This window comes from Scyliorhinus torazame, chromosome 5 (assembly GCF_047496885.1).
Source record: "Scyliorhinus torazame isolate Kashiwa2021f chromosome 5, sScyTor2.1, whole genome shotgun sequence".
NCBI lineage: Eukaryota > Metazoa > Chordata > Chondrichthyes > Carcharhiniformes > Scyliorhinidae > Scyliorhinus > Scyliorhinus torazame.
The window spans coordinates 245084059-245100634 of NC_092711.1; the positions used below are offsets into that span (position 1 = coordinate 245084059).

The 16576-nt window shown below is 42.7% G+C and overlaps 1 protein-coding gene across 5 annotated transcripts in view; it reads right to left on the minus strand.

Moving 5' to 3' along the window:
• Positions 1-405: 405 nt before the first annotated feature.
• sytl4 (synaptotagmin-like 4) overlaps positions 406-16576 on the minus strand; it is a 125632-nt gene continuing 109461 nt past the window's right edge. For all 5 annotated transcript variants that reach the window (XM_072505257.1, XM_072505256.1, XM_072505253.1 and 2 more), the window contains 4 exons: positions 16170-16263; positions 12985-13096; positions 5483-5691; positions 406-4588 (listed from right to left, as the gene is read on the minus strand). In XM_072505257.1, coding sequence (XP_072361358.1) covers positions 4449-4588; positions 5483-5691; positions 12985-13096; positions 16170-16263 — 555 coding nt within the window. In that variant the 3' untranslated portion in view covers positions 406-4448. The remainder of the gene's footprint in view (positions 4589-5482; positions 5692-12984; positions 13097-16169; positions 16264-16576) is intronic.

Genomic DNA, 16576 nt, shown 5'->3' on the forward strand with positions numbered 1-16576 from the left:
AAGGGGGCAGAAAGGAAGATTAAAAAGACATCTTACCTGATTTTCTGGGCAGCATGGTAGCACAGTGGTTAGCATTGTTGCTTCACAGTGCCAGGGACCTGTGTTCGAGTCCCAGTTTGAGTCACTGTCTGCGGAGTCTGCACATTCTTCCTGTGTCTGCTTGGGTTTCCGCCCACAAGTCATGAAAGAAGTGCTTGTTAGGTGAATTGGACATTCTGAATTCTCCTTCTGTGTACCCGAACATGTGCCAGAGCATGGCGACTAGGGAATTTTCACAGTAACTTCATTGCAGTGTCAATGTAAGCTTACTTATGACACCAATAAAGATTATTACAACTGAAATTGCTCAGTTTCAAAATGCTTCTTGAAGTGATGGAGAAATGTAAAGATATAAACAACTCCAACTGCACCAAACAAAATTTTAATATATCATTAATATACAATTTGTTTCCAGATATATGTGCATATTCTGCTTTGCCTGTCGGCCTTCGAGGCTTGCAACTCTAGCACAGAAACCAATACTTAGTCTATGCTTTAAAAGATTTAAAGTTTGAGTATCAAATTTGTATGAAATATAACATTAGCCACACCCAGGTATTTATCACATTTTCATCCTATTAGATCAGTGAACTCTACACTGAGTAGAGACCGTACTGGACCATATGGATCAGCTACTCACTGAATTAAAGCATTGATGGAAATTAGGTGGTGAAACTACCCACTGCATTGAAGCAAGAGGTGTCATTTCCCAATCAGTTTCACTACTGGATGGAATTGAAACAAATGCTTATTGTTTGGCACCCAACATTGACTATCATTCATGCACAATATTCTTAATCTGTAAATCTCACACTAACTTCACTGTCAGGATATCAATAAATGCCAAATGACATAAACTAACAACGAACCCACAAAAAGAAATGGCACGCAAAGTCTGAGGGTTTAATATTTCCTGACAATATTAAGTTTTATTTCAAAGATCAAAATTAGATTCAGGTGAACTAAAGCCTTGAGTTGAACAAATTCTATTCACTGACAATGTAGAAGCCATTTGTTGAATCAATATACTTTCACCTAGGAGATAAACTACATAAAATGGGGAGAAATAAACACACTCCCCCTTCTGAAGGAGTGTGGAGTGTGTTTGTGCAAATTCAACATATTCATAATCCATATATTTTGAATAATGTTTAAGTTAACTTAGATCTTTAGTTTACCCAATGAGACAATGTAACCCACCTCTACTTGCTAGAAAATTGTATGGAATCCCCTCTGCTTCTGAGTTTAGAACTGTTCAAAACTTAAGAGTATTTAAAGGATTTCTTTAAACAAAAGGAAAACATAAAAATGTACATGAGTCATTACTGTAGTTGGGAGGCCTGAGAAAATGTCAGTTACTCTTTTAGCCAGTCAAGGGTTCGTTAAATAATAGTATTATAATTAAATTACACTTTTTGAAACATACAGGGCGTGATTTTTCGGGCCTATTGGACATGTGCGCAAATCCCGTTATAGCCATCACTCTGAAAGGGCCATAAGGGGATTTGCTGCGGCGAGATCACGGTTTGAAACATTACCTGCCCCATGCCGGTGCTGTGATCAGGTTCATGCCCCTGATTTCCATTAATTTAAATGTCATTAAACAGCTTTACGCTGTACCCTCCAGCTCCATGTGATGTTCCCTCCCACCTCGTGGCGAGATGTCAAAATTGAAAACCAGTCGTGATGACCATGCTGGGGGTGCAGATCTGCCTGGAGGCCCCGGATTGAGGGCAGCGACTGGGCAATGCCTCTCATTGAGAGAGGGCAAACCCTTCATTGAGGGAGCGGGGCTTCCCCTTATATGTGTTTTTTGGGAGGGGGGGGTGGTAAGAGGGGTGCATGGATAAATACCGAGGTCGGGAGGGGGACATGACAGAGTTCAGTGTTGTCGCTGATCAGGGCGCCCGTTAAAGATTGTGCCCGATCTTTCTCTAGCTGGGCTTGCCAGCTCTATGAGACACACCCACCAATTTTTTTTCTGACACAGGGTCAGAACATCTGTACAGAAAGCCTGGTTGTGTTTCTGGGAAGAAACATGCAGTTCTAATTCGGAACCTGTCACTTTGCCAAATTAAGCCCATAGGCCGGAAGTTTCCAGCCGTTCGCTGGTGACAGCATACTCTGGTCACGATGGCATCGCACCCCTGCCCGCGTGTTTTATGGCAGTGTGGGTTGGCTTCAATGGGAATTCCCAATGACAGCGACGAGAGCAGAGAATCCTGCTGCCAGCGAACGGCGCCACCTGCCGAAAAACACACCCGCCCATAGTGTTTAAAATCTCTATCTTGTAGGACATGAGCTGTTGGTAACTGTTGTCAGTAAAAATGACATGACTTGTATCACGTGTACTTTCTGTTAAACCTATCCTCAAATTTATCTGCTTCAATAAGTTTGTCGGTCTGAACAAAATTCATGGGCGTTTTTCTCCCAAAAGGGAACAAGGTCCCCTAGGGAACACGTTTAGCTGCGTGTTTCCTGGCGTTGCAGTGCTGAGAAACACATGGCTATTCAACGCGACTCACCTTGAATAAGGGGCATGAACAGGAAACTCACATAGCCCCGTTTTGTACAGTGGGAGCCCCGCTCCTGGAACTCCCCACTGTAGCAAGAGGTAGGGACTCCATTGAAACATGGTGTCCCAATCTCCAAGGCCCCTGAAACAATCAGTGCTGAACGGTGCCCGCTCGAGGTCTCTGAGGCGAAGGGGTTAAATTAGGGCTTACTGCCTCGCTCTAATATACAGATTTGCCAAAACGTGATCCTACCCATTTTGGGCAGGATTCACATCGCAACGTCTCAGGAGATCCCCTTGGATCCCGCGAGGCATGGCGAGCCGGGTAGATCCTGGGAGCGGGATCTCCCAGTTTTCAACGGCCATGCTGCACCACGGAGAACTGCTTTTTGGGTGCAGCGTGGCCATTGGATCGTGCGCCATATCTAGCAACCAGTTGCTGAAAGGCAAAATCAATATGCTAGTGATGTTATGAAGTTGGAATTCATGTTGCTCATGTAAGACAATGTGCTGATGATGGGTATAAAACTGCTTTTAGTTTTAATCCCCAATTTCTGAGTTTCTGTTTTTGTAGGTTTGCAGTAGGTTCCTATAATGAGATAGTCTCTGCAGTGTTAGAAATGGCTGGAGGGAACAAATAAAAAACAAATTATGTCAGACTATCCCAATATCAAGGCTTGGGAGTTGACCATGGGCCTGACTATTGGCCAGGAGAATGTAAAGCATTGGTAGTGAGACTTGGAAAAGATGGTAGAATCTTAGGGGAGAAGTCACAAGATAACAAAAGAAATCCATTCAATATGAAAGTCCTTTGCCAGGTATTTTGACAAAAGCAGCAATGATAGCTTTAACAATCTTATGGCATTTTATTTGGGGAAGTGGAGGCAATAACTTATTCTGGATTTTCTAATCTGAAACAAATAGTGATAGTAAGGGAACTCTCAGTCTGTATTTTACCACAGGCTATCTTTCCACTATTGTGTGGAGGCAATATATCGCTTTCTGTTAAAGCAGAGAATGTCACTGACCGTTAGGTCTTGAAAACAAAAAGATTCCAGCTACAAATTTTGCACCACAAAAATAAAACAGCAATAGTTTGAATGAGAAGCAAAAGAGTTCATATCTGAATGTAAAATCCCTTTCCAAAGATCAAACTAATAATCAAACTAAATAAGGAATCTGGTACTAAATTCACTATTGTCGTTTCCATTGATTAGCACTGTCGTGGGGGGGGGGGGGGGGGGGGGGGGGGAGAATGAAAACAGGCTGCAAGAGAAGCATTTTTAACATGCACTTACATCAATTCTCTTAACGTATAATTTCCTCTTCTCTATTTTCTCCTTCACTTCCTGACAGTCAGATCTCAGCCTAATACAAGTTGCATTCTTGTTCCTGCAAATTCATGGAGCTAAACATCTTTATTTCTAATCAAAAATATTCCCTCCATTCCGGAGGTAGATTTTGGTATGAATGAATATATGGAACTTTTGCTGTTTTGGGTATGAAACACTGCTGCCTCACAACAGCAGGGACCCGGGTTGAATTCCAACCTTCGGTGACTGTGTGTGTGGAATTTGCACATTCTCCCTGTGCCTGCGTGCGTTTCCTCCCATAGTCTAAGAATGTGCAGGCTAGGTGGATTGGCCATGCTAACTTGTACCTTGGTGTCCAAAAAGGGATTCCGGGGATGGGCGGGGGAGTGGGTCGAGGTAGGGTGCTTCTTCAGAGGGTAGGTTTAGACTTGATAGGTCGAATGGCCTCCTTCGGCACTGTCGGGATTCTATGATACTTTCATATGTATTTTGGTGCTCGAGAACTTGACCAGTTTTCCATTTGCAATATATTAATTTGGGGTGTACTCTTTGGACATAATGTTATACGCTTAGTCCTCTGACTAAATGTGTCCAGTCATATTTGGACGAAGCAACAGTGTTCCTTCAACCCAGGAACCAGGATACTGGGTCATCCTCCGCCAAATATTACTCTCCTCTTCCGCGGAATCCATCCATTCCACTTGTTGTCCATTGCTCACCCCTGGAACAAAATGCAAAAAATGAGTGCACGTGTGTCACAAGTTACAACACCAAAACTTCTAGAGCAAATCTACAATGTGGATTTTAGCAATTAAGGTTGTAAGCCAATAGGCCAGAATTTCCTGAAGTCCGTGAATGTAGACATGCTATTGCCCATTTCATTTCTATGACCATTTGCATTGGAAGTTGCTGTAAGCTAGAGATCCAAATGGCACCCTCTACAGGGTATATGGGACAGGTGTAATTGGTGGCTTGTCTTAAGAATTTGAGGTGTTGCTTATGAACAATGCGGGCCCTGAATCAGAAAGCATAATATAGAAACAGTTACAATGCCAAATCAACTACATGACAACCCGAGGCAAAGTAAAATTGGATTAAGGGAGATAGAAAAACATTTTAAAAAGTTAAATTTACATTTTTTTAAACTCCCAACAATTAAAATCTGAAAGAATAAAACTTCACACATTAAAAAATTAATTTTCAATGTCATAGAGGTTATTTGGCAGTAAGTAAGATACATCACGTCATTGAAAAATATTGACATGATCAAAGTCCTAACTTTCTATAGTGAGTTTAGTTCACATCCACCATGGAAGTACAGGAACTTCATGGCATTCAATACATTTGAATAAGGAGCCAGATGGAGAAGTGGTGTGTCTGGCTCAGCAATGTTTGGATTTTCATGTCTATTTGTTCCTATCTGAAGTTTCTGTTAGCTTTGCACATAAAACATGGTGAGCACCATTACCCGCACACCTTATTCTTACTATAAACTCTGGCTATTGCCCCCTACTGCAAATTTCAGCTGAAATCAATAAAGTCCAATTTATTGGACTGAAGGTTGGGTCAGCTTCTTCCCTGCTTCCTCTTTTCCCACCATATATTCTTTCCTTACCATTTCCAAATCCAAGGCGGACTCCTCCGAGAAAATCATTGCTGGACAAAGGCTCTCTATCCCAGATGGTCAGCTCCAGACAGACATGCTGCAAGTCCTCAAGCTTCACACCACTGTACACAAAGGTGTAGTTGTAGTGAGGGTTCAATGTCTTCTTCACTACAGGAGTTTTCCGTTTAGATGTTTTGGTTCGGAATGGTAGCAGGTACCTGAAACACACAGGGATTGGTATGGCCTTTAGTTTAAACCAGCAATTCTTCTTCAGAAAAATTACTGTAGATCTTTCTCACTCTTTTGAGCCAGAAAAAAACAACATTGATAAAATAGAGCCATGTTTTTAAATCAATCTGAATCGGAAATCTAGTTTGCAATTGTCACTAACAAAAAAAAAGTATTTGACAGTTCCGAATTTAGTTCCTCCCATGGATCTTACCCCTTTGAAGATGTGTGTTCTTCAGAGAGTAAACTTTAAGAATCAATTAAGTGGGAATAAAATTGTGGTATGTGGTCCGAATTTTTGTGAAGTTATTTATTTATTTAAATTTAGAGTAACCAATTATTTTTTTTCCAATTAAGGGACAATTTAGTGTGGCCAATCCACACCTGCACATTTTTGGGTTGTGGGGGTGAAACCCACGCAGTTACGGGGAGAACGTGCAAACTCCACCAGACAGTGACCCGGGGCCGTATCGAACATGGGTCCTCTGCACAGTAGGCAGCAGTGCTAACCACTACGCCGCCCTCTGTGAAGTAATTTATGCTGAAGGAGAACACTTCCAACAAATAATCTTCCTCAACAATAAATTACATTATCAATTTATTTACATATAATTTGGCATTACTCAAGTGCAACAATTGGATTGAGGAAATTACAAGTTCAGGCCTTCAAAGAGCCGAGAATGGTTGAAGATTGCATCGGGAGAAACTGAGGTGAGTGTGGTTAATGACTCATGGATTTTGTGGCATTTTTGAAATATGCTTTCAAGTGAGAGGCCTGGCAGAGACACCTAAAGAAAAAAATGGGACAAAAGGCAGAAAATAAAATCAAAATTTCAATGAAACCACCCTATAAACACTTTTGCAAGACATGCAACATAAGAGAGAAAGGTTACTATGATTCTATGGTAGGAAGCTACATAAAAACCTCATGTTTTATGGGAGGACGTGATAGAGTGCCACTTCTCATCACATGAATTGCAGACCAATGCTAGAAAAAGTTCAATGATCTGCTAGGTATAGGAAAGGTAATGCACCAGCAACCTCCCTTTTCTTCTTTGGATATCATGGGTGTTGTGATGAATCATCTCTATATATTTTTTTTATAAACTTAGCCAGAGTTCATTTTTTCCAATTAAGGGGCAATTTAGCATGGCCAATCCACCTACCCTGCACATCTTTGGGTTGTGAGGGTGAAACCCACGCAAATACAGAGAGAATGTGCAAAGTCTACACGGACAATGGCCCAGAGCCGGGATCGAACCTGGGACCTCGACGATGTGAGACAGCACTGCTAACCACTGCGCCATCGTGCTGCCCATTTGTATATAATATGAGTAAATCATCATCATCTGCATGTGTATTATAAGTTATATGTTTTACTGTTGTAGTTCTAGCATCCGACCAGCAGGTGAGGCGAGTATGCGGGCACGAGACCCGAATGCAGCATGTGTTCCATCAGTAGGTGTTTGTAAGGAGTTGATAACAGTCGCATATTAGAGTAGCTCTGTAGTATCTTAGTGTAAGTTAGTGTTAGACATTTGTTTCCAACTGTATTCATCTTAGACATTTTAGTTATTAATTAGTGTAGCGTTAGTAATAAATAACCTTGTTTATAAAACAAAGTCTAATGTTCTTTGTTCACATGGCAAAATCGAGATTCCACATTAGCCCAATCAAAGAACATTACAAGTGTTATTAAATGTTTACTGTCAAAGTATTAGCTGCATAAGCCATCCATCACACTGCACGATGTTTAAGGTTTTAAGTAATTTTGGACCTGAAAATATATGTCACCGTTTTCCCTCACCCATACCAAGCTTTTTCCTTTGCAACTAAATGTTTCTGGTACTGTACTGGGCAGTCTACAAACTACTTTAGCACTACATTTTTGTCAAATGGCAGCTTGTATTTAAAAATTCAAAGAAGTTGTGAATTAAGGGGAATATTGTTATCCTCCCTTTGTCCTATTCTCCTCTTCGAAGGATCCATACCATTTCCACCTTTCAGAACTAATTATTCTCGCTTACATTATACTTCCATTCTCACTGCGTTTAAGAGGCTGTTAAAACCCATCTCTCTGATTAGGTTCTCTGTCCTAATATTTCATTCTGTGGCCAGGTGTCATATTGTTTTTAAATGCTCCTGTGAAGCACTGTAGAATGTTTCAATTCAAAGTTGCTATAAATATCTGTAGCAACTATTGCTGTTGTCCCCATACGGTCTCTCTCCACAGCTCTCATTTCTCTGCTATTTGCTCCATTTGCCACTCCTTTCGTGTGATCCATTTCCTTATTCCATCATCCATTCTACTTCTCACATGTTCCATCCTTACTCCCTGCTCATTGATAGTTTGTCCTCTCTTCATACCTTCCATTCTATCCCTTCTCACATCTGACTAATTCTGCATCTCCCCACGCAATCAACAAGTAAATGGCCAGCAAGACTTTCAGGAGGGCAAATGAAGCATGCTAGGAACAGGAAGCTTGCACGGAGCTTGAAAATTTTATATTAGATCATAAACAACATGAAAGATACATTGATCTTGCTAAACAGTGAAAGGAAATCACATACTCTGGTTTCTTATCCATTATCCTAGTCAGCTTCAATTAACCTCCAATTTCCAAACTGGAATATGTGGCTTGGTTGATCCTAATTGGCAATGGTCCATGTACATGAATAGTAACACGATCTGCATCATAAAGCTGCCAGGTGTAAAACCGAAGATGCTCGTTGAGACTTAATCCATTGATCAGCTTCACCCCAGATTATGTGTCTATCTGGTCATTTATGTGTTTATCTGGTCATGGTGGGTTGTGTCACCGGTTGGTGACCTTTAGCTGTTGTGGGTCATTCAACTCCAGGTTGAATCTCATGCCATTAAGAGCTTCTGAACAGGGAGCATTCCCGAATCTCCCTCTAGAGCTGGTAACCAGATACAGACTCCACCATTTTCATCTGGCTCAGCCTCTCTGCCACAAATCCCCCGTCGCCCCGACAGACTGACCTGCTAATGGGGGAATTTTCTTAAGTCTCTCTTCCTCTCACAAGCCTCTGATGAATCTAGAGCACACTCACATTCTGAAGCCCATTATCTCCCAGGACTCTAAAGCCATGTCTGGCACCTCGTCTCCCACCCTGCTCATTGTGCACTACTCACTTTTGCAGACACCTTCATACCCCTGGAGTTCTCCACTCCAATCACAGATCCCTCTCTTCCCAAGCTGGCTGCTCCTCCAATTGCATTAATCCCACTATATCCACCTGCTTTTGCCATTGGAGATTTGCTGTTTGGGCCTATGTTCCATCTCAAGCCTGTTCATTACAATACACCAAATATTCCAGATTGCTGTGTGGACACACACACACACAAACACCTCAGAGTCAATAATGGCCATCATTTATTTCATTAAATATTGTGATAGGAGGAATGCGTACAATGCCAGTGAAAGGTAAGGAACCAGAGGGGGAATTCCAGACATCAGAGCTAACACTATGTGAGAAGCAAGCCATAGATCTGTTGGGGAGACACTTCACTCAACTGTGGCAGGTGGTTAGATCAGTTAAGGCCCTGCAGGTAACCAGGTGCACACTTAGACTGTAGCCCCGGGATGGCCTGTGTAACACCAACATTTTAATTTTGTCATAGAGCATCCAAAGATGCTTCTCATCATTTTGACTTTCTAAAAAAATTAAACTAGAGACTTGGTTTTAGACACATATAGTAAATGACGTCAAGCAACAAATATAAGCACATTCAGTTTACACCCGCCAGTGTTTATAATTGTCATGTTTAAGTTTCAAAAGTTAATCTGTATATTTATGCACAACTACATGTTACATTTTTAATGCAGTAAAACAGAATACGTTGCCATTTAGTTAATTAAGGGTGTTAAACCCTTAAAATGTACTGGGAATTTAAGTGGGTACGATATTTATTAAAATTAGTTAAGGCATCTAGATTGCATCTTCTCAATATTACTTCCACTGATCGACTTTGTATGCCTGAATTGTGTTAAATCACGCCTGCAGAAGCAGCACACTGCACATATGCAACAGGTCATAGGGCATGGAAATTTCAATAACTAGCGATTAGTAACACTAGTCACACCTTTATCCCTTAATGGGATATGATCAGCCAATCTTGGGGTATGCCCTCCATTCCTACAGACCCTTCACGTCAACAGGATGCAGAAGAAGATGATGATGAGAAGTCGAAAGACGGAAAAGTCTTCCGCGTTAACTGATGAGGATGTTGACAATGGTGAAGAAACCATCACACAACTATCCCTGTAGCTCTCTTCTGCCCCATGTTGCTCTGCCACAATCTCCTTGGTGTCGAAGTTTGTTTTCTCACTCCCATGCACTAGCTCAGATGCTGGGGGCTTTGGGCAATGCAGTGACAACAGGTGATTCACAGCATATGAGAACTTGGGTAGTGGATGAGGAGATGGCATCTTACCTGGTTGTTACCTGGTTGTGTGGGCCATGATTCAAAAGCACTCTCCTGAAAAGAAGACTGTTTGAAGAACATGCAACCAATGAGCAGGCTCTGAGAGTGCAGTAATTGATGACTGTCACTCAGGAGTCTATTGTGTTACCATCTTTTACTTTAGTGTAGCTACCAATAAGTATCTGGTGGTTTATTGCAATCTGCTGAAGCCACCCACCTCTTCCCCTTACCCGACCCACTCCCCCCCCCCCCATCAAAGGTGGCCTTCAACTAGTTTGTGACTTTTCCCCTATGGAAGCACAGACTGCTGCTCTAGTGACAGTAGGGGACAAATGAGACACCATCTTTCAGCTACTAGGGTTTGACATGAATGCAGCTGCCTCTGTTGGCTTTCATGATCTGAGAGCAGCAATAGGCCAGCCAGCTTCCTGATCAAGGACTAGTTGAATAAAAGTAAGTAAATTAAAGTTGCCGTAGTCTCAGGTGACCATAGGCTGCTTTCCCCTTGAGGGTGGTGATTCAACCCGAGGATCACCACACCTCAGGTGTGGGGGGGGGGGGGCAAGGTTGAGAAGGTGGAACTTGAAATGAATAACCTCAGCTGGTACAGGAATTGAACCCACACTGTTGGCCCACTCTGCATCACAAACCAGCTGACCAGCCAACTGAGCTAAACCGACCTCCATTCGTTGAATACTGACAGCTGGATTGCAACTACACAAGGACATTAACACAAGGCATCCTGGCTATATCTCAGAGCGTGCAAGGGCATTTAGGAGGTGATGACAGTCTGCCAAGCACAAGCTCCAGAGATGTGGCAATTGCTCCACGTCAAAATGTCCGAGTGGGTTTATAGGCTGTCAGCTCTGACCATGTGTAAAGTGTAAAGTTAAATGCTTGAATTCATTTTAGATATCGGGGAAGGCAGATGGCACGGGATTGTGGTGGGGGGGGGGGGCTCCATAGGTATACCATTACTAGTCTGGTGGGGAGGGTGAAAGCGGATCTGACAATGTGGGAAGGTCTCCCTCTGTCACTGGCAGATTGGGTACAGGCAATTAAAATGAACGTGTTGCCGCAATTCTTGTTTACTTTTTAGTGTCTGCTGATCTTCGTGCCAAAGGCAATTTTCAAGGAGGTTGAAAAGATGATTACCTCTTTTATATGGCTGGGGGGGGGGGGGGGGGGGGCTCGGATTAGGTAGGTGTTGTTGCAGAGAGAACGACAGTCAGGGGGGCTGTCTCTTCCGAATTTACTATATTATTACTGGGCGGCAAATGCACAGAAGGTGAGGAGCTGGATTAGAGGGGGTGGGGGGGACTCCCAGTGGGTTAGATTGGAGGAAACTCTGAGTTGGGGGTCGGGGCTGAGGGCGTTGGCAACAGCGCCACTACTGATTGTTATATTATGTTATGTAATATCTTGTTACTCATTTACTTTCTGCCAGAATGATCATATATGTGATGTTCAGTAACACTCAAAGTCTTCAAATAAAGCAAATACTGTTTATTGAGTAACGATAATAAATTAACTGAGTTTGTTCACTCTTCAATAACTAAAAATGTAGATTAGAGTAACAAGACTCAATATATATATATATAGAATAATGATCACCTGCACACTAAGCTATCTCTCTCTAACTGTTCACTAGTCACTCCTAACACGAAGAGATGGGAACTCTCTCTGAATTTATCTTTTATGCAGATATCTGGTGCTGCCATCTAGTAGTTATCTAACTTTTATGTATGTTAACCCTTTACATACACTCATATATACAGATCACTACACCGATGGCCCTGGAGAAATACTCAGGAAGTCTGGTAGTAGTAGCGAAGTTGAAAATCTGGAGGCAGTTGCGCCAGCACTTTAGGCTGGGGGGCGGGGTCAAGGGAAATGCCGATTCGGAGGAATTACAGATTTGAGCCAGGGAAGTGCGATGGGAGTTTTCGGAGATGGGAGGAGAAGGGAGTCAGGGCATTAAAGGATTTGTTTCTAGGGTGCCAGTTGGGTGATTAAAGGAGCTGGGGGCAAAATATGGGTTGGGGCAGGGGAAAATGTTTAGGTACATGCAGGTCCGTGATTGCGCTAAGAAGGAGATACAGAGCTTTCCGGTGGCCTGCGTATGTTGTTGGTGACTGTGTATGGGTGGATGGTGGATTCCTGAATCTTTTTCTTTGATGTTTATATTTAAAATGTTGAGGGTTATTTGGGAACTGGTGGGACTGAGGAATTGTTGGTCAGGGGATTGACATTGTATTTGTTACCGTTGATTGTTTGTTGGTGGGTTTAAATTTGGATGAAAATGTGAAAAAGGAGAATAAAAATATTTTTAAATGCTTTAAAAGTTCCAGCAAACACTTTTCAAAGTTTACTCCGCTTGCAGACTCCAATTCTTCCAACTGAGTAAATTCAGAGAAAGCCATAGATCATGATGGAAGCAACACCAATACCTTTATTTATTCTTTCCTGGAAAGGATGATCGCTGGCTAGGCCAGCATTCATTTCCCATCCTAATTGCCCATCAGATGGTAGTGACCTACTCTTATGGCAGTATTTATGGAGCATTTGCCTAGCAGACTGAGTCTCTTTTGAGCAATCACTTCCAGTAATGCTACAATGGTCATTTTAAGCCACAGATTTGCCTGAAATGGCAGGTAAATCTGAGGCCCTAATTTAAGATACTGTATGCAAGTGGGAATCTTTTTCTCACTCTCCAAACATTCCATGTTCTGCTTCATATTTCAGTCACTGTTCTCCCTCATCCACAAATTCACAGAGGGCACTGATATTTCATGATTGTTTACTTGTTCAGAAACACACTGCTAATTCTTACCCTTTGACAAAAGAGTCTGACGTTCCTCCTACTTTCATTGGTGTAAGATTCTTGGCTTCCTTAATCCATACTTGTAGCTCCCCACCCTCTAGTGGCCTTGAGCCCTTCTTTCCTGTCAGAGACAAAGCAGTTACAAGATTTGACTTTCAGTTGCAGCATGCTGATAAAGATCATGTTGGCTACAGTACAGCAGCTCAACCTTCTGGAATTTTCAACATTTTCCAACTATTTTCAACTCTTACCCATAATGATTCTTATGGGTATTACACAACTGTGTTCAAGGGAACAACACTGCCCATGGAATGATTTGGTGGCACAGGAGATACCCAAAAACAGGTTATTATTCATATTTTTGTAATTGTGTCATATGTGGAGATTGAAAGCTAATTGAGTACCCACAGCGAAGAAACGGAGGGGAAAATAAAGTGTGAAAATAGATAAGTCCCCTGGGCCGGATGGGATTTATCCTAGGATTCTCTGGGAAGCTAGGGAGGAGATTGCTGAGCCTTTGGCTTTGATCTTTCAATCATCTTTGTCTACAGGGATAGTGCCAGAAGACTGGAGGATAGCAAATGTTGTCCCCTTGTTCAAGAAGGGGAATAGAGACAACCCCGGTAACTATAGACCAGTGAGCCTTACTTCTGTTGTGGGCAAAATTTTGGAAAGGTTTAGAAGAGATAGGATGTATAATCATCTGGAAAGGAATAATTTGATTAGAGATAGTCAACACGGTTTTGTGAAGGGTAGGTTGGCCTCACAAACCTTATTGAGTTCTTTGAGAAGGTGACCAAACAGATGGATGAGGGCAAAGCAGTTGATGTGGTGTACATGGATTTCAGTAAAGCGTTTGATAAGGTTCCCCACGGTAGGCTACTGCAGAAAATACGGAGGCATGGGATTCAGGGTGATTTAGCAGTTTGGATCAGAAATTGAATAGCTGGAAGAAGACAAAGGGTGGTGGTTGATGGGAAATGTTCAGACTGGAGTCCAGCTACTAGTGGTGTACCACAAGGATCTGTTTTGGGACCACTGCTGTTTGTCATTTTTATAAATGACCTGGAGGAGGGCGTAGAAGGATGGGTGAGTAAATTTGCAGATGACACTAAAGTCGGTGGAGTTGTGGACAGTGCGGAAGGGTGTTACAAGTTACAGGGGGACATAGATAAGCTGCAGCGCTGGGCTGAGAGGTGGCAAAAGGAATTTAATGCAGAAAAGTGTGAGGTGATTAATTTTGGAAGGAATAACAGGAAAACAGAGTACTGGGCTAATGGTAAGATTCTTGGCAGTGTGAATGAGCAGAGAGATCTCGGTGTCCATGTACATAGATCCCTGAAAGTTGCCACCCAGGTTGAGAGGGTTTTTAAGAAGGCGTACGGTGTGTTAGCTTTTATTGGTAGAGGGATTGGGTTTCGGAGCCATGAGGTCATGTTGCAGCTGTACAAAACTCTGGTGCGGCCGCATTTGGAGTATTGCGTGCAATTCTGGTCGCCGCATTATAGGAAGGATGTGGAAGCATTGGAAAGGGTGCAGAGGAGATTTAGCAGAATGTTGCCTGGTATGGAGGGAAGATCTTATGAGGAAAGGCTGAGGGACTTGAGGCTGTTTTTGTTAGAGAGAAGAAGGTTAAGAGGTGACTTAATTGAGGCATACAAGATGATCAGAGGATTGGATAGGGTGGACAGTAAGAGCCTTCGTCCTCGGATGGTGATGTCTAACACGAGGGGACATAGCTTTAAGTTGAGGGGAGATAGATATAAGACAGATGTCAGAGGTAGGTTCTTTACTCAGAGAGTAGTAAGGGCGTGGAATGCCCTGCCTGCAACAGTAGTGGACACGCCAACACTAAGGGCATTCAAATGGTCATTGGATAGACATATGGACGATAAGGGAATAGTGTGGATGGGCTTGAGTGGTTTCACAGGTCGGCGCAACATTGAGGGCCGAAGGGCCTGTACTGCGCTGTAATGTTCTATGTTCTAGGTTCTAATGGGCGCCAAAAAGACTGCTATGCTCCAGTCCCTCGTTGCCGGCAGGATCGGGCAGGAGGATACTATACCCACTTAGAGAGCAGTCCAGACAGGGCAGTGAAAATAATTGCCTGGAAGCACCACTTGTCCATTCTTGGAAAGAGAACAGCTAAGACCTGTGTATATACCCCTCAGATCCTTTAGCTTCAAGCCATTCATTAATTTCTGGTAGTGGGCTGTGATTGACAGCCTCTACAAATCAGCATTTAGTCTTTCGTCATTCATCCTCTTCACTCTAAGTGCTGTAACTACAATGCTCACAAACATCAACCACATCAAAGAGAGAGTTAAGTGCATTCCAATCACACTCCTTCACACTTGAATGATTTTGAAGTGCAGATCTGGAAATTAACAGCACTTAACTCTCTTAGGATTTCCCTATTTAGGGGGTCTGGCGGGGGGGGGGGGCAGAAAATCGGGGTGGTATTTCTGACTATAGGAGGCCACTTCACGATGTGGGAGGCTGATTTGCAGTGTATGTGTATGGGGTTAGCCGGGGGACTTTGCTATCAGGCCGTCCACTCAAAATGGCAGCTGATAGCGGGATTCCCTCGGGAATCCCTCGTATACCTCGCCATACATGCAATTGCAAGGTGAGGGACACGGAATTGCTTTGTAATCGTGTAATTCAGTAGCAATTCTCCTTCGGCGGGAGAACATAGGGCGGGATTCTCCGTTGCCCGGCGCCGATATTGTAATCGGTGATCGGGCGGAGATCCCTTCCGGTGTCCAAATCGGGGGCGGTGCCAGTTTGGTGCTGGTTTTGTAGTCTCTGCCCCCTCCGAAATGGCGACAAGGTGGTTGGGAGTAAGCCACCTGCTTACTCCCTGCTTCATTGCATTGCAATGGTGCCAGGCACTAAAATGGCATCCACTGTTGTGCATTGTCCTATTCAACTCAAACTGTTACAGAAATTGGAGTAATGGATTTCTAATTCTTTCCGTTCCTTTTTTGGGGTTAAATATGTGTGACCAATAGTAACACTCAGGTGTTGTTAAAAAAGGGCCTGTGCATAATTAAGTCTTATCTACTTGATAGACACATCCTCTTGGTTATTAAGTGTTTTGTTCATAATAGATTACAGCCCAGGTGAGAAAATTAATAGCTTGGTGAATTAATTCGAGATAAATGAACAAACTACCGTTGTTATAATCTCACCTTTACCCTTGTCCGCAGAGGCTGTCGGAATGTATTTTATTGAAAGTACCAATTCCCCTTTATATGGAGAGATACTACCAGTCTCTGCATTTGCCTGCAACATCAAAGCAGAATTAAAACCGAATAAACCTACTTTCAAACTACCTCTCCATTAACTTTTATAAAGGTGGAGATATTTTTGAAATATATGTCTGTAATTCCTAGGTCAGGAGTAATGAGTTCTGTCCCTATACTTGTGGCTTGTGCTCAGTGCAAAACGACCCATTTATTCCAACTCTTCGTTTCCTGTCTGCTAACCAGCTTTCAATCCATCTGAAGACACTACCCGCAATCCCATGTGCTTTGTGAGACCTTGTCGAAAGCCTTCTGAAAGTCTAAATAAACCACATCCACCAGTTCTCCCTAAT